This window comes from Bemisia tabaci, chromosome 8 (assembly GCF_918797505.1).
Source record: "Bemisia tabaci chromosome 8, PGI_BMITA_v3".
Classification (NCBI taxonomy): Eukaryota; Metazoa; Arthropoda; class Insecta; order Hemiptera; family Aleyrodidae; genus Bemisia; species Bemisia tabaci.
Window position 1 is genome coordinate 22800524 of NC_092800.1, and position 18167 is coordinate 22818690.

Genomic DNA, 18167 nt, shown 5'->3' on the forward strand with positions numbered 1-18167 from the left:
AATTTCGCTCCTTGTCTAGTAGTCCACAGTGGCGATTTTGCGAGTTCGCAACATGTTTTTCCTCCATTTAAATTCATTGAAAATATCAATTTTAGGCGAGAGAAGCTGTCTCACCGAGAATCAATCGTTTTATATACATTTAGATGAAAGAATTACAGTGTTGCCAACTTTTAAGAATCGCCACTAGTGGTCCGCTAGGCAGTTTTCAATAGAATCAGCCCAACCACTTTTTTTTTAAAAAAAATTCATTAAACAAGGCTACAAACAAACAAAGTACCAAATTAAATAAAATGAGAATTGCTGAATGCAACAAACTCGAACTTCCCTCACTTATTTCTCCAGTTGGAGACCTACTATGTTGTTTCGGAGAGTTCGCTACCCTCCACTTTCAGCGATGATAACCGGGGTTTTAACCGCTATAAAGGGGTGGGCGGCAAACCCCTCAAAACAATGTACAGTTGAAGGAATGGGTAAAAAAAATTCGAGTTTTTTCAATTTAGCGATTCCCATTTTGTCTACTCTTCTTTTGCCTAATTTCCTGCAACGTTCAATTTTTTTAACCAAAAGTTACTATTATCTGAGCATTTCTCTCAGATTTTAAGGGAAAGACCCTTGCATTTGGAAGATGAAATCTCTTGTGGTGCTGTGCTGAGAAAAAACGCCATATGAACATTTGAGAGTTGCCACATTTCACTGGATAAAACATGTATTTTTAAGGGAAGTTCTCATTTTTCCTTGAAAATTAATATACTCTAGATTAAATTGCGATCCCAACTATCTGAGGATTTGGAGAAAAATGTGAAACATTTTCCCAGTAAATTCTCTTTTTACTGAAGGAAATATGACAGCGTCTGAAAGCTCCTATGGCGTGCTTCACTAGCACGCCCATGTGGTTCTCTATTAAAAAAAAAAGTCGTCCAAAATGCATTAGGATAACTGTGATTAAACCTGAGTTAATCTCTAAGTGCTTAAAAGTGATGTATAGTTTGGGCTCCATCTTAAAATTTGATTTGAAGTGGGGATAAAGAGGCTGGATTTGAAATAAGTTGTGTAAAAGTTTTACCTTAATGTAATTGATTTTCTTTAATAGCAACTGTCAGTCACTGCTACCCGCAACAGGAGCGCCTATATCAAGACATAGAGCAACCAAAATGAAAGAAATGTTCGATGATTACGTTAGACGTAGAACACAAGAAGACTGGAAATTTTGGCTGGTATCCTTTTCAACACTCTCGTTTCATTGATTTTCTTTTATCTTTTTCCAATTTTGTATAAGTTACTAGTTTAAGATTACGTAAAAGCCATGTACTGCATCTAGTTTCTGAAAGAACAATGGAAAAAAGTAAGTTGCGGTCTCCTATCGGTTCAATCACTGCCAATGGCATATTATGAGGGGCTTGAAGGCAATCAAGTTATGGAATCATTGGTGCAGAACAACTCAAGAAAGAAGAGCCAACTTTATTCCAGAAGCTCATAAGTGCTTGCAAACTTGAATGAATTTAAATAACTCAGGCTCAAGCTTTTTTCTCCTTTTTCCTTCAATACATCTCTGCCATTCGCAAGAAAAAAAAAAGTGAATCAATTTCTTTGACCGATATTTTTTAACCCAAAGCATATTGATTACTAATGTAGGAAACGACGTATCTCCATCACGGTGTTTCAAAATGCCTGCCCCTATTTTATTTTTGAGGAGAAACAACCCAACTTTACATCTTGAAATTTACACATAATATATTCTGCTGACATAGAAGCTAAATCAAGGAAGTTTTAAAGAAATTCCATTTACTAGTTCTCCACAGAAAAAATAAAGTATGACAGGAGGTCTGTAACGTTGCAATGGAAAAACGTAATTTCGCAGTTTAGCCATCAATATGCTATGACTGAATTCTTAATTTCTCCTCCTGAATCATAATTTTTTATTTTCTTTACTTGTTTTCCTTAACTCTCAATTCATTCTCAGTTAAGTCTGATATGTGAACCTCTCCTGACTTCTTTCAATACTGTGGTGTCGACGGCCAGCGTTGACGAGTTATGTCGCACAACTTTACAATGGATTGAACAGCATTGCTCTCTCGTTCACCTCAGACCCAGTGAGTCCACTCTCTGATACTGTTCTTGTGTTGAGGAATATCCTCTTAAAAAAATTGCATTATTTGAAATAAGAAAGTAGGATCCTTCCAACAAAGAAAGTAATGCATTCTGTTTATGTAGCAAGAAATTATCGAATGGGATTCTTCATTCGTAGGGAAATCTTTTTTTACTTTCTTGTATTTTTATCATTATTTCTCTAAATTTTCCAATTTTCCTAGATTGTAGAAGATTCTTCAAACTCATGCATTAGGTCTATTGTCTATTTTTTTTGCCTGTAACTTTAAAGCTGCCCAGATTTTTCACCTAATTGATACAATATATGGATGCCAGTTGGACTAAAAGCAGACTCTATAAGAAATCACCTTAAGATGACAAAATGCGTTTGAATCAAATGTTTTTATTAATAGAGCTGCCCGAGAACTAAAAATTTCTAATCGAGTTAAGCTGAGTCCCAATTATTCTACGTGAGTTAAACGTTAGGTAAAAGCAAGTACTCAAATGAATGACCTAAGTTTTTATAAGCTGAGAACTCTGTAATGAAACGAGGCTGTGCAGATAAACCGAATTTAAACTAGAAGACTAACAAGATCAGCTGTATCGAAAAAATCAATAAAATTAATATAGAAAGAATCATTTGAATGGTGGCTTAATTTGTCTGTTAATTTTTCTCCGCAGTTGTTCCTGACGCATTGAGGAATCTTTGCACATCCACAGATGCATTAACCGAACCTAGTAGGTTACCTGAGCAAGCACGAGCTGCTGTGAACAAACGATGCAGTAAAAACTGACGATATACCTGATCTCCGTCCGGAAATTTCCTGATCAAGTCTCTCTTTAATTGGGTATTTGTTATTTATTATTTACCCTACATTTTTTTTCTACAGCTTCACTCAATGTAAGTGTCTGGCTGGCCAATAAATTGATTGCCTTCATTCGAAATGTAAAATTTCTTATTTTTCTGCCTTCAGAATTTCAGTACGAAATTTTACGATTGTTACTCCTCCCTAAAGTATGTAATTTTTTTTATTTTCTCTGTTGAGCATAGGTTGTTTTTTGCACAAACCTGACGACTCTTGTTTTTTCATAATGTCAAAAGTTTTATTCAATTGTATAAACTCTATTTTTTTCTATTTATCAAAGATTCATCGAAGCTCAATTTTGAAGTTTTGTTTTCAATAGTGTTATTTTGTTTTATACGCAGCATGTACCTTGTTTTATTTGCAGGTCTCTGTTTATTTACTGTTCTGTTAATGAAGATTCTGTAATCGTTAAAAAGAATCATGAAATCATTTTTTAATTAATGTTGGCTTTGAGTGCACCGAATCTTATTTTATTAGTATCAAATATGTGCTGTTAATATCCCTCAAGTTACCTGGTTTGCTAAAGATAGTGGTAGGGAAAGTCTTGTTTCTGTTCGGAGTTTATTTTAAGTGATAGATAACTCTAAAATTTTAGATTTTTTTCAGTCAATTTATGTTTTTTGTTGCTGCTCTAGTATGTTTCAATGTGTGATAATGTTACTCGCCACTTTCTTTTATCATATTCTCATACATTTACCACTTTACGGCGCATGTACTCCCATTGTGCTGAAAAGCCCAGTTGTCTGTTGTTATAATTTACATCTCAAAAATTAATATGGAATAATTATAAAGAAAATTCACTTATAGCAAACACAATGCTTGATGAGAGACGTAGGCCGTTTTTGCTTTCTTGGATCACAGAAAGTCCAGAAAAGATCTTCATAAGAAATGTCATCGGCAGTTGACATTTTATTAGACTAATGTTCCAGTGAAATCATTTTAGAAAGGGATTTTCTAGCCGAGAGATGCAGAAAGTTCTTTGTCCTCACATCTTTTTCTCTCATGCTTCACAATTTTTGTTTTATAAAAAAGCGCACTTAATTACTTTCTTTTCACAAAAGAGCTCATTAATCATTTCAGGGTTGCCACAAGTAGGAAAAACCGAAAAATGTCCAGGAATTTTTAAAAGTTAGGGAAAACTTGAAAGTTACCTTTATTTGCTTTCTAGAATGGGTTTCACATTTCAAACAACAAATTTTGCCTGCAAACCATTTGAAATCGTGTCTTTTTAACCATTTGGTATGACTTCAGTTGCCAAGAAATTTTACCAAACTGTGTCAGGGAAATTTATTTTCTGAATTCTATGGCAACCTGGACATTTTCTCTTCCAAAATGAAATGCGCTCAGCAGTTTCCTTCTAAAAAATTACCACGTTTGTGCCTTCTGCGTTTACATTATACTTTTCCCCCTTTTCAGGCGCCTTATCACTTTTTCTCCCGTTAGAGGCACCTTCTCATCTCTGAGGCGACCGGTGGGTTGAGCACTTTCTGCACCCTTGCTTCAGCCCTCTTTACCAAACATTCATTCATTTTCTCTGAAATGACTCATTTACTCTCTTCAGTGTTTTAAACGTACAGAATATTTGAGCCCAATAGCTTCCTGTGGCCGTAGGGTTTTTATCTTCTATTCTCTTCTTCTTTCTTTCTCTCTTTTTCCTCTGTGAGCCACATTTTTAGATCAAGCGCTCAGTTGACACAAATACCCGACCAATATAATTTAAAACATTTTTATGACTAATCATGTTCATATTTGCTATTTTTCATTATTCACTCATTTTGTGTAAGTAACATTGCTAATTTTATCAAGAGCAAGGAAGCTGAATCACGTTTAAAGTACTCTAGTGCTTTAAAGTATCTCATTGCAAATAAATTTCTCAAGTTGAAATGAAACTTATCAGTGATCGCACATCAAGAAGGAGAAAGTGGAAAAATCCAGTCTCGAATTCAAATTTTCTTGATCTCTCATTTGTAAATAACCTTTTATTAGGATTCTTTTTTAATTTGTTGTTGTTGTTGTTTTATTTAATTGTTTGTTAGTCTTCATGACTTTGATCCAAGCTGAACACATATGTCTCAGTTTATGATGCTCAATTTCATCCGGATAGGAAGCACCTGTAAATATGAACTAATTACGTACAGTAATTTATTACCAAGACGCAGCTAATGCTATTGTACCAATAGTTTTGCGACTAATTGTGAAACATATATTTCTTTTTTACGCATGAACTGTGTTTGATGTGCGTAAAAAAATATCTGGCTGGATCTGCAAAGGGATACTTTATTTTCCAGGAGAAAATTTTTGGTAACCCCTTGCAAATGTATAAGAGGAAAAAATCCTGACATGCTAGCTCAAGTTTGACCCTTAAATCTTTATAATTGAAGGGAACATCAGTACTGAAGTTCAAAGACAAAAAATTTTAGGTTTTGGAAAAACAAGGTATAAGTGTTTCCAAAAAGTTACGGAAAATTTTCTCTTCGGAGATCAGGTCACTTTTCACAGGTCCAGTCACACATAAAAACACATCATTTTGCTCATTTTATAAATTTAAACCATAAAATTATATAATTAAACGTGGAATTCATTTTTAAATGTATATTTCTGGTCAGCCATTCTGTCGTTTTGGGGAAAAAAGCTGTATGAGCATTTGGACATTGCCAGATTTATGCTAATGGGAACAAAATTTGCATATGTGCCTGTATATTTTTTTTAAAACTTTCAAGAGAACTTCATTCACAATTTAATTTACCATAACTGAAAATGTTGAAGATAAATATTCATAACTACAGTAGAAATTGGATATTAAAGCATCGCTTCAAATGACACATTAGTCATAACAACAGGATCCGGTCAGTCCTGCGACTAAAAACCCAATGATTTTATGTATTTATGCATGAGTTATAATGGCGATCAGCTGGAATGACCAAATGAGGCCGATTCCTAGGAGATTGTTTCATCCTATTTCTACTGTTTTCTCGAAAATAACTCTTTTGACAACTTTCAAATGCACCATATTTTGCTATTTGGAACTACAATTCCCAGCTCAGTTCAGATACAACTTATGTGCTGTAGGTTTTCCTATGCACATAAGTGCTTTTACAAAGGAGCCAGAAATTTTATTTTGTAATTGCACAAGTAGTTCAAATGCTCATACAGTGTTCTGCCTTGCGGCAGCATAATTTCTCTATCCCCCCTTTTTCTTGCCTAATGCTTTTACGAAGGCATGTAGCTATTGCAAGTAAATACGCGTTTCTTTTTCGTGCTAGCTACTGAAGAAAATTAATTTCATACTCATAACTCAGAGCTCATGTGATGTCAAACTTTTGACTAAAAAGTTGACAACTGATGAGCTGCTTCCTGTGAAGTCAATGATTCAAGCATTGTTCACACATCTGATAAGTCAAGGGAATTTCCTCAGGTTGCTATTCTAACAGTCATCGACATATTTGTCCATGATCAACGAGCAAACAATCGTTGGATGAGTTAAATGAGGATTTTTTTTTTTTTTGTGTGTGTGTATTGAAATTTCTGTTTCATTTCTTGCCATTATTTCCATTGAATTTTTTTCAAATAACTGAAGTTTTACGGTTTTACACCTGCGTAGCAACTATTGACAGAAAGTGAAAGCTAAAAATTATTTTTGTTTTGTTTTAGAATTAAGCCATAACTACCTCTGTTTTGTAATTTATAACAAAAATAATGAACAACTAGTGCCTTGAATGTTCGCTTTATGGAAAAACCTTGAAAAATATCGATGAGCAGCCGCTCAGTAATGAAAGCTCTTGCAGAATTGAGCTTTTAATGCTGCTTATAAGAAAAATATCAATTTTTTAATTGCCATAAGCATGTTTGTGAAAGCTTTATTATTAATTATTGTCTTCCATTAATGGCAGTGAGAAAAATAATGTGAAAGTTATTCCAGATTTTTAATGAGTAAGTCGGTCTGACAATGAACATCCCCTTAATGCTTGCTAGCATACATATGCATATCTTATACAGTGTACGGAGAAAGGAGTATGCATTGAAGAATAATTATTACAATGGCAGCACCGAGGTGAATCTTCAGTCATCTTTGGGTGTAAAAAAGTATCAAAATATAGAATTCATATGTTAAAATACTGGTTTTACTGCAGATTTTTGGAAAAAAGTAGATCCATGAATAAGGAAGTCGTAACTTTTCCTTGAATCTCTTAGAAATCTTGTCAAAAAACCTCTTGCAAAGCCAATATTATCATCCTCTGGAATTTACTATTCTATTTGATAAAATCAAGTGCCATAATAATTTGTTTAGTATAGTTCCGGTTTTATGCAGGGTATTTTCAATATTTTTTTGTGGAAAATACGCCTCCAACTGTAGAGAATCTATTCCCCCCCCCCCCTTCTTTTCAGGAATAAGATAGGAAACCGGGTGGATTTCTGTAGATTTTCATTTTGCTGTCGCCGGATGATTTCGAGGCGGTAATCTACGGAATATGTCTAACTTATTTTTTTTTACACTTCGGTAGGTCTTGGCAATCTTAAAAAATTGTTAAATCTACTTTAAATGCCGAAGCATACTTTCGGGAATTTTTTTAATAGTGCAAATGTCAACTCCGGCTAATGTCGCCAGGCTAAATTCGAACACAAGAACTGTTCTGCTGACTTTTTGGCGGAGTCCTGCACAATTTTGATGCTTTATTTAAATTGTTGAATAGATGGGGTCTACTGAAAAATTGTTAGAAAACTATTTAAAAGTCAGGGGAACGTGCACCATACATAGAAAGTTGTGTCGCTAGCTTTGGTGTCAACTCCGGCGGAGCTATTTTCGCGCATTCCGGAGCAAATAGCTGATAGTGCGCGCGCAGGGTAGCCATCGTGATGGTGTTTTTTCAAGAGTTGGAGGTCCCGGGCTATCGGAAACACTGCTTTGATAAACATAAGTAAACCTTTTCTGCATCAAATATTTGGATTTCTAAAAATGGTAATTTGAAACTGTCAACTCCATTTATGTTAAAATTTCATACTGGGGAAGTGGCGCCAGTGATATAATTCAGTATATGATGTACCTGCACGATCGAACCTCAAAACAATCGGTTTTGTTTGTATTCTGCATCGTGGACACTTTCTTTCCCGCGAAAAACACTCAAATGTCAACTCCGGCCGCGTCAACTCCGACCTTGTCAACTCCGGCCCAATGACGTTTAACGTTATTAAGCTGAACTTTATTCGACATTCGTGTAATATTTTTGTTCAATTGTTTGTTCCAGTTCATTAGATTTCAGTCTTTAGTTAAATATTCGTTATTTTTTCAAAAAACTTTGTCTTATAATTTCACCTATGTCAACTCCGGCCCAATGACGTTTAACATTGTAAAACATAGCTCTTATTTGACATTCGTGTAATATTTTTGTTCAATTGTTTGTCCCAGTTCATTAGAGTTCAGTCTTTAGTAAAATATTTGTTATTTTTTCAAATAACTTTCTTTTGTAATTTCATTTCTGTCAACTCCGACCTTATCGATTCCGGCCCAATGGCGTTTAACGTTGTAAAACTGAGCTTTATTTGACATTCGTGTAATATTTTTGCTCAATTGTTTGTTCCAGTTCATTAGATTTCAGTCTTTAGTTAAACATTCGTTATTTTTTCAAATAACTTTGTTTTGTAATTTCGTCTATGTCAACTCCGACCTTGTCGACTCCGGCCCAATGACGTTTAACGTTGTAAAACTGAGCTTTATTTGACATTCGTGTAATATTTTTGTTCAATTGTTTGTTCCAGTTCATTAGATTTTAGTCTTTAGTTAAATATTCGTTATTTTTTCAAATAACTTCGTTTTGTAATTTCATCTATGTCAACTCCGTACTACCTGTCAACTCCGGCCATCGGTGAAAAAACGGCTGTAAAGACTATTTTTTTAAGAATCAAATCGGTTTTATGAGAAGATTAGTTTAATTAAGGGTATCATTGAGAGTTTTAATGCATTTTCAGTATCTTCGATTGGTTTTTTTTCTTAGGAGGATTAAAATCAAAGTGTGTTTTTCAGAATATTAAGCCTTTTCCGTACTGAAATTCCAAAAATGACCATTTGTAAGTCATTTTAAAGTATTATCCTCATCATTTTTTTATTCACTTGACTTCTCTTACTTGAAAAAGCAATAAAAAACCTTAAGTTGAAGGAAAGAAGCCTTGCAAGTACTAAATACAGGATGTGAAATGAGACTGGCTGGAGTTGACAAAGTAGACTTTTTTCGTTCACTTACAAGCAAAAAAAAAAAAATTGGCCCTACAGAAGTTGACCCCTCCACTTAAATATGATTCTACATAGTATACTACTTCTAAAAAATGCTTTGTGGATTACCTACTGTAAAATTTTTTTTGAAGGAAAAAAAATTCCCAAAATGAAAATCTACAGAAATCCACCCAACCAGTATTTTAGTAAAGTTTGTTCTATATTTTGGTGTTTTCCTCTCTCGTATCGAAGGTTTACTCAAAAGCCCTGTGTGAATTTGTAAATCTTACCAAAATACTTTTTCCCTCACCTTGCCATATTTAAAATATGTTGAGCTTTTAATCACAATACATATAATTTTTATACCTTTAAAAGTTCATACTTTCAAATTATGAATTTCTGCTGTCAGTAAATCGTGTGAAGAAATCAGTCACATTAAAAAATGGAGGGTATAAATTATTATTAAATTGGTTAAATGATGTGTGCTATGTGTTTTTAATCTCTTACAGATTATCCTGATTAAAGTTATGCACTTGGTTCATTATCATTTATTTGAACTGGTCTTGGGAAATTTGATTTGAATCTATCAATAATGAGGGCTCTCTTATTGGTTTGCTTTTATCAGGGAAGTTTTGTCCACATTGAAAATATGTACATTGTTTTATTGGTTATCATGAGCTCATGTACAGAAATGTATCAATGGAAAAATTTTCTGTTTTGTTGATTTCTAGTTTAAGTTCTGTTAACTTACCTACTTTGTTATCATTGCAACAATTAACCCGAAAATGTACATTATTTTTTTACCTAACCTCTCTAAGTTGATCTTTCACGTAATTGGTCTGATCAGCTTTTTTTGGAAGTATGCTACCTCTTTTGTAAAATTTATTTTGGTGTAAGTCTGTCTAAATAACCGTGCCTTTTGAAATACTCGTGGAATGTACAAAGTAATGTGATGCAAGGTCGATGTTGACTCTTGGTTCAGATGATGTTTTTGAAAGGTGACCAAAATTTTATTTTTCTTGTTTTTTTCATATTACTGTTCAAGTTATTAAATGATACAGCTTAGGTTTTGTAAGATTCATTGCATGGATCTATCTATGGTCTCTGAGAAACTTTCTAGTGTAAGATGTCCATTGTTTCGTATACAGCCTGAGACTACCATTGCATGAAACACTCAATTTCCATGGTCACAGGTTTGGTAAATATCTTGCATAGGTATTTTGTAACACTCATGAGCAAGTTTAGCAGTTCTTGGCAACATACACCGATTATCTAATCGTTTTTTTTTTTTTTTCATCTTTACAGCTATGTTGGCATAATTTTAGGATTCAGTGAAACAGCACATTTTATTGGATGCGGGCCTTTCTTACTATGGATGCACAGGTTCAGTTGTTTTGCTCTTATTTGAGTGACTTGTACATCCACTGTGAGAGAAGTGTATTTTCCGAAAGAAAGTATCAACCTAGTGGTGGTTTTGTTGTATAGCACAGTGGCCAGTTCCTTTTTAAATCAAATTAATTATTAAAAAGAGCTTCTCCAAGATCGACTTTGCAATACCGCATTGGACTAAAATGACCTACTGTGCAACGCGACCCCCCTTATCCCACGCACACCTCACCTCAACCTTCGAAAGCTTTCCGTTGCAATGCGGCTGAGCCGATTATGCTCAAATTAAATACTAGACCAGTCCTATGTAAGAAGTTTCTCCGCTAGAAAATTTAGAGGAAAATCCTTAAATTTATTCGAGTTGCTGCATTGAAAAAATTGGGCCTCTTCCCTCTCCCTGTCCAAATTATAAGGGAACTTGATCTTTGGTTTTTCTTAAAGCATACATTGTCCTACGCATTACAAAGAGTTTCACCTGGACCTATATTGTACCAATAGAGATAAGTTGAAAATACATACATGTATTCATTTATCCATATGACAGGAATATGAATCCATATGACAGGCATAATTTCTACCTAAAACTCATGATTAAAGCTCATTGCATGGTCTTTGGTCCAGGTCTGACATAAGTAAAGAACTTAACGGCGTAATGCTTTCGGAAAGTACTCTCAAACAGAAATTAATTATGGAAATGAAAGGTTTAACTACCTGTCTGATCAAATTTTTTTCTCATTAAAATGAGATCAGTCTTTCTAAGAGCACCAAATGAAAAAGAACTGCGATTGCTAAAAGAAATGATGTAATTAATTTTAAAAATTATGTTATATAAATCTATTCAGATCTACCAGCTGGTATTCAATGTTTTAATTGCAGAACCAGAAATCTTTTAAGGTGGAAACTTCAGCAAGTAATTTTAAGGATCCAGTGTTTCATGCAAAGATTTAGAATTATTCATGCAAAACTTGTTTGTTATTTTACACATAGAATAAAAGTTTCAGAGCTTACCTAATCTATCTGTTGTTTTTACTTGTTCCCCCGAGATTTCTTTTGAGAACTTTTTTTAGCTGCAGAATTACAATCAGAATTGATCGGAAGACGGAATTAATGATCTGAGATGATTTCAAGGAATTACAAATACTTTTAAGTCTAATTTTATGAATACCAATTGATTTCCTCTTTAAGTTATTTGTTTTGTGCTCGCAGCTAGTCTTTGGTGCCCTGATTTCATTCTAAAATTGAACTTTTTACTTTGGCAAGTATCTGGCTCAGCTCTGTCCTTTTTTTTTCTATTTTAGACATGAAAAAAAAATTTCTAGATGGTTTCATTAACTGCGAATATGCTGATTGTGAAAATCAGTCAACTTGTGGGGCGTTCTGGACCAGAAATGCGGACTTAAATTCATTTCCTAGGAGCCGCTCTTGAGTTTACCGCAATACGAGGACTTCCTATAAGACCCTGATATTCTAGTCCATGTATCGCCCCATTCAAAATGGATTGGTTTTTTTTTTTTTCATCTTTTCCTAAAAAATGTTCAATTTTTGATTACAAACATACTCAATGAAATTGAAGAAGGGATAAGAAGTGAAAATGAGATATTTCAAACAGTTTACGTGCATTACACAATTAAAAATCATTTATTTTTGCTTGGGTCAAACAATTCCCTAAAAAAGAAAAGAAAATTAATCATTAAAATTAAAATAACACAATCAATAAGAACGTGTATGTCATCGTTTGATTTGTTCAGATGATGCTACAAAATAGAGTGAACTTTTTTCAGTGACCAAACAACGGCAAGTTAAAAGAACTTGTTATTGGGTTGCAAAATTCGAAGGGCGCCCAAATTGCATATTCCTGATCATGAAGTAAGAAAAAGAAACAATATAGCAAATTTTACAGTAAGTCACAGATTAAGTTTCAATGTCCCAGGATTCAATAACATAATATCTGAAAATACTGGCACGGTAATTTATTTTCGTTGCTTTTAATTGAATTGCATGATGATTGGTCACAAAACAACGTTCACAAAGTTGTCATCTAGAAGTAATTATTGGGGCATAAATTAATACTTCAGGCTGAATGGTGAGGTTAATATACGAGAAGGGGTGCGAAAACAGTGAAGGTTCAGTTCAGATAATAAAATTAAATAAATTATAAAAATACACACAGAAATTATATAAACAAATAAAACTAATATTAGTGAATAAAAAGTGTAAATATCACAGAAAAATGGTGTCAGAGTATATCATACTGGTCAGAAATGAATTGCTTATCAGTAAATTATTACTTGGATATCTTTAGGAACACTTGATAGTTTTCATTTGAGAAATCAGTCATAAGTTTATAAGATTGAGACTCGAGAAGATAGGTTAACTTTTTCCATACAATTCTGTCCTGTTTGTTGGAAGCAATACTGAGAGCAGTAATGTCGATCTTCGGCCAAGGTAGAGTTCTCAAAACCTATTTCAAATAGATACAACATAATTAATACACACAAAAAATAGTGCTGCTGAAAGAGAATAGAGCTGTTTCCAAAAAAAAAAAAAAAAAAATGGATGGTTAGACTTACTATATTTTGCAATGGTAACTTCTTTCTCATTTAAGAAACAACATACGTGACATCAGTTTTCCCAAGTAGATAGGTGTTTTTATGTATGAGCCAGGTATTGAAATGTGTCCAAGAATTGTCCAGAAATTGAAAATCCAATTCATGTGTGCCACAACTGGATGACCACTTGGTTATATTATTTCTCTTCGACTTGTCCTGATACTGGGAGACAGTGTTTTGCAGTCAGAAAATTTTAGATCGTTAGATGTACAACAAAAAAATTATACGAATGTTTTGACTTCCTATGTTTTTTATCCATAAAACATGAGAAAGTGGTCGTTGGATGTCTTGCTTTGCAGAAAAAGTCGCATGTTTTCTATCCACGGAAGGAGGGGGGGGGGGGGGGGGGAGGGCCTCTTAGTGTCTCTTCTTTGAGATGTGTCATATCAATGGCCAAAGTGCGAAATCACATTACTAAGCATAGATAATAATTTCGAAACGTACCTGGAACTCAAAACCATGAGCATTGATGCACATCAAATCGATTTTTGTTGAGTTATACGCCAACAGTAACGAATATAATGGGAAGCAAAAAACTCTTTTGTACTCCACAGTTGTTTGAGTTTTGCTTTCTTCTCGAGGATTCTTGAAAGACACCTGAAACAAACACAATTGAATGTTCATGAAGCACAATAAATAAACCGAAATCGAGTTAACTGAAACTTCCATCGGCTTGAAAAACAAGACTGTTTCAATATGTTTTATTCTCAAGTGCTTCTCAAATTTTTTGTGGTGTGCAGGCACTAACTCAAAACCCATGATACTTAAAAGCAATTTTAGAAGATTCTTCCAAGAAAAGGCTAGCTTTGACTGTAGAGATGTCATAAATTGGCTTCAGGGGCTCAAACACTGAAATACAGGCTACATAATAATAAGAGAACCCTACCCCTAAACGATCCTAAAAAAATGAAAAAATATCAGACCATTCCTGTTTTAAAGGCCCATCCCCTTCCCCCTCCCCAACATTTCCAAAGTACTTAATAGCTTCTTTTTTATTTTACATTTTTCCACCCTGTTTAAAGTGTTTGAAATTTTGGGGAGAAAGTGCAATGTCCTTGCGGACACACGTGGCTTTCCCATTTTTAAGGGTGGCCTTCTCATTTCAAAAACCTATTTACAGACCTTGCCATTTTTTCACACAGCCCACCGGTTGAGAGGTTCCTGTACCCTTGTAGTGACGCCATACTTGAGGGAGACAAGATGACAGGTAGCATTTTAACCTCTTTTTAGATGCATTCTGATTTCGCAAGCATTTTTATCAATTCTTCACGATTTCTTTGGTTTGGTAGATTGTGAAAAATTGGGAACCTACTTTCATGAAAACCTGGAAGATTGTGGAGGGAAACCTGTTTGCCCCTCTGGCAAGCCCATGTTCTGGGACCCAGGAATCAGGATTACAAAACGATATTAGTCAAATTCATCCTGATTAATTCCCAAATCTCTTACTCTGTCCCAATGCACCCTCATTTTTCCAAAAATCCATTCCAAACTATTCTGATTCATCACATTTATCCTTCGTATTCCCGATTTTCCAGTGCAAAATGTAGCGCACTGCTATGGGCGGTTCTTTGCCCTAACAGCCCACCTACCCTAATATAACAGCTTCTATGACAGCTAGGTATAAGTAGCTTCTGTATTTCTTCTACCACAGCTTCTATACTTGGATTGAGTATGGAGAAGCATAAACTTACCTCGCGTGGATACTGAGTCGGACTGACACATGTGTTTGCTGAAAAAGACTGACTCCTCTTTCGAAGCAGCAAATTATTGTAGATGACTGGATCTGGCTGAATTAGCAGGCCAGACCAGTTCAATGCATCTTCCAAGTACTCTGTCATTGAAAAATTGTTGTCACCATATGCACCCACATCTACAAACACTCCATCAGTCTGGTAAAAACAAGCAATACATTTAAAGAAGCTCACCGATAAATATAAAAAATCAGCCTGTCTCCTTTGTTTAGTGCTCAAATTCCATTGCTTAGAAGGAGGGAGGATACCTTTGGTACTAATAGAACAGTGGGTTCAAATTCGGGGAAAATTTAAAATTATTATAGACTGAAATTTCGGGGACAGATATCACAAAAGGGACATTTTCAACCAGTTTTTCAATCTTGCATAAATCACTTTAAAGCTTGTAGATGACCGAAGTTCGAAACCAAGTACTTATCTTTGTTTGCAACTTTTCAGACTCTCTGTCATACTCGATTTATTCTATGGAAGACTAGTCAGTGCAATTTCTTAAAATTTTCTTGATTTTTCTTCTAGATTTCAAGCTATAAAATAGGCTTGTTATCTGGCAAGAAATAAAATCGGCGCAGAAATTTTGAAACACCGCTAAGAGGAGATGCGTTGTTTTGAACTCTGGCCATCGATGTTTACGTGTTCTTGGTGAAAAGCCATTAAAAATGAAATTGCAAGAGTTTGATACTGAGGTCAAGTTCCTGAAAAACGATCCGATGTTATCCATGCAAAATGCCTTACAGTCATTCTCTGACATTACGACCATGGCCTCTGCATTACCTTCTCTTAATTTGTATTCAAAGCAAGAGCACCGAAAGCAACAAACCTTATTGCGAAACAAAGCTCCTACTCTATTGAGACGCCAGTTTTCAGTCATGGTCCGTCCATCTTGATGGGTAGTTAGAGTGCCTTGTTGAGTATTAGATTCTGCTAACGTTCCCGGAGGATTGATGAAGTTGTGTCTTATGAAGTCTATGAGCTGCGGATTGTCCTGTTGCACGCTTGTAAGATCAGAGTTTGGTTTGAGGGGTAAATTTTTTCTATGAGTTTTTCTCGCTGTTAGAAGAAAATAAACAAATTATAAAATGTCCAGGAAGTGATAAAAACATTAACATGCCAGAGAGCCGAATACTTATACTCCATTCATTCTTGCTGCTAATGGGCAGTTTAGAGAGAAACGTGAATTCTTTCCAGTCAAGTGGACGTATTTATGCTAAAAGGAACTCCAAGCAAGTGAAAAGATGGGGTGTGCGCATGGTGAGGTGGAGAAGAAACAATGTGGAAGAGGCTCTACAGTTCCTTTTGAGAAAATGGTCAAGTGGAATTTTACATTAAATCAAAAGGAACTGAGCACTAAGTCGTGAGCCGTAGACATGTAACAAGAGCCTTGTGGACAGGGCTCATGAGTTAAAGTGCCCCGACGACGAGCTTGTCGTCGTTCCGCGTCTCGATTATCGCCGCTGACGTCACTTACGCTTTAAAATCCCCATTCATTCTTATGGCCTTCAACTAACGAGCACCTCCTGTCTTTCCACTGGCACATAGTTCCATTTAGCATAAATACATCCAAGTCTGAGGCTTACTCATACCAAAGCCTGCGGTTCATTCAAACATATTCCTGATAGGTACCTAATAGAACATGGATACGTTCAAAATCAAACGTACTAAGTACATTCGATTTTGTAGCTTTGAGTGTACTCAAAGTATCTGGAATAGAAAGAATTTGTCATCTTGTAGGAATAGTAAGTCCGTTGTTCTTAATGAGCATGGCAAAGTGAGTAACCTAACACTTTGTTCCACAACTCTTTCATTGATGCTTAAAGAACTTCAAAACCTGACGAGGACTCTAAAGGAGTTGAACTGAAAATTTACACGAATTGAAAATGTACTTGACATACCTTTGAGGTCGGTGGTCAGGAATAAAATAGTCATGACAAGTGAGAAAGTGCCAAAGAAGGCAACAATCGGAGGGATCCTCTTGTGAGAGTTTACTGGACACGATGTAATCATCCATAAAATTCATTCAGCCACTTACAGGAAAACTCAAGGTGTTGAAAATTAAAAGAGAAAAAATTAACTTAAAAAAACAGCTCTATCGTTAGAATTATTCAAAAAATAAACGAAATTGAACAGCAACTGCAGGTTTTCATTTGTTTGTTTACAGTTTGCACCATAGAAATTATTAGATCCACGCCCATGGATGAATATTTACTACTCCACGCCTCACACACTATCTTTGTGCTCCTACAAGTTCAGGGTTGGCAACTTGACTGGCTCTGAAAGTAATCGAGCCTACCCACAGATTGGTCCACCATAGAGAGTGAGTGTGTACTGTGTAAGAAGCAGCCTAGCTCCTAACGTTTTGATACAAACTATTCGTACTCTAGGATGTCTATGTTGCATACACAAAAATTGAAGGCGTTTCGTATTTCTGCTGCCTCGCTTCAAATACCTAATCATGCGCGGGCAGCTGTGGTCAAAAGGACGAATTTAATCATCAAAACTTTAAAAATTCACGGAATAAATTCCACATTGCTAATTTTCACGCAGGTTTTACCAGTTGAAATGTCTATATGACTTTTTTTTTTACACTATGCCAAAAACTGAAAAACATAACAATGCAAAAAAAAATTTGATCCAATACTTTTACAGTTTTGTATCTACACACTTTAGGAACTAATCTTCATATTCTTGTTTTATCAGTGTCTTATTATTTTTTTTAAGATCGGTATTTTAAAAGAACTATTCAATGTTTGTTTGCAGCCTTGCGGATGAATTTGGTATATCGGTGGTGAAATTACTCGCGCCACGGCTCTGGACTGCTATGTTGCGATTTTTTTCTTCTTCTTCTTCTTTAGAATGAATTTCTTGACATCTTCCTTTGAAATGTTCAAAAAATATTTTCGGAAGAACGGAAGAAAAGTCCAAATGAAATTTTATTTTTAAAACGAATGTCCGGCCGCTTTCAGAAAGCTAAAATGCGTGACAGGAGATTATTGCTGCGAATCTCCCGTCTTAGTTTTGCTCTTTATGACTTCTTTAATGAAATTTAGTCCAGCTGATTTCGGTTGAATCAGTCTATTTGTTCGTTACCTATGATGATATAGTGTCCATTTGTTTATCTGCCAGAGCGCTACGCGTTACGAGCACGGTAACTTAAACCTAGACAACAGAAATACGAAACGCCTTCAATTTTTAAGTATGGAACATGGACATCCGTTGAGTACGAATAGTTGTATCGATGAGGCGCAAGGCGCTTGGAACTACCAGCTGC

The 18167-nt window shown here is 35.1% G+C and overlaps 2 protein-coding genes across 4 annotated transcripts in view; one reads left to right on the forward strand and one right to left on the reverse strand.

Moving 5' to 3' along the window:
• The window catches only part of Mondo (MLX interacting protein mondo), a 37265-nt gene extending 25711 nt beyond the window's left edge, over nt 1-11554 (forward strand). For 2 of the 3 annotated variants that reach the window (XM_072303617.1, XM_072303618.1), the window contains 4 exons: nt 1091-1214; nt 1961-2090; nt 2767-7356; nt 9356-11554. In XM_072303617.1, the coding sequence (XP_072159718.1) occupies nt 1091-1214; nt 1961-2090; nt 2767-2879 (367 nt within the window). In that variant the 3' untranslated portion in view covers nt 2880-7356; nt 9356-11554. Of the gene's footprint in view, nt 1-1090; nt 1215-1960; nt 2091-2766; nt 7357-9355 lie in introns of those variants that run through there. The other variant, XM_072303619.1, reaches the window with a different exon arrangement.
• A 597-nt stretch (nt 11555-12151) lies between these two features.
• Nucleotides 12152-16937, reverse strand: S (EGF receptor activation regulator Star). Its single transcript, XM_019044793.2, has 5 exons — nt 16792-16937; nt 15720-15949; nt 14843-15040; nt 13596-13748; nt 12152-13003 (listed from the first exon to the last, which is right to left on the reverse strand). Exons 1-5 carry the CDS (start codon nt 16901-16903, stop codon nt 12827-12829), a joined length of 870 nt encoding a protein of 289 aa, XP_018900338.2. The 5' UTR covers nt 16904-16937; the 3' UTR covers nt 12152-12826.
• Between the last annotated feature and the right edge of the window lie 1230 nt (nt 16938-18167).

What these genes read in the sequence shown, in the direction of transcription:
- S (XM_019044793.2), bottom strand. Translation starts at nt 16,903, where the DNA reads ATGATTACATCGTGTCCAGTAAACTCTCACAAGAGGATCCCTCCGATT. An exon ending in GAGCTTTGTTTCGCAATAAG is followed by an intron (nt 15,041 to 15,719) that starts GTTTGTTGCTTT and finishes TGTTTTTACCAG; the next exon opens with ACTGATGGAGTGTTTGTAGA. An exon ending in CTCATGGTTTTGAGTTCCAG is followed by an intron (nt 13,004 to 13,595) that starts GTACGTTTCGAA and finishes TATTTGAAATAG; the next exon opens with GTTTTGAGAACTCTACCTTG.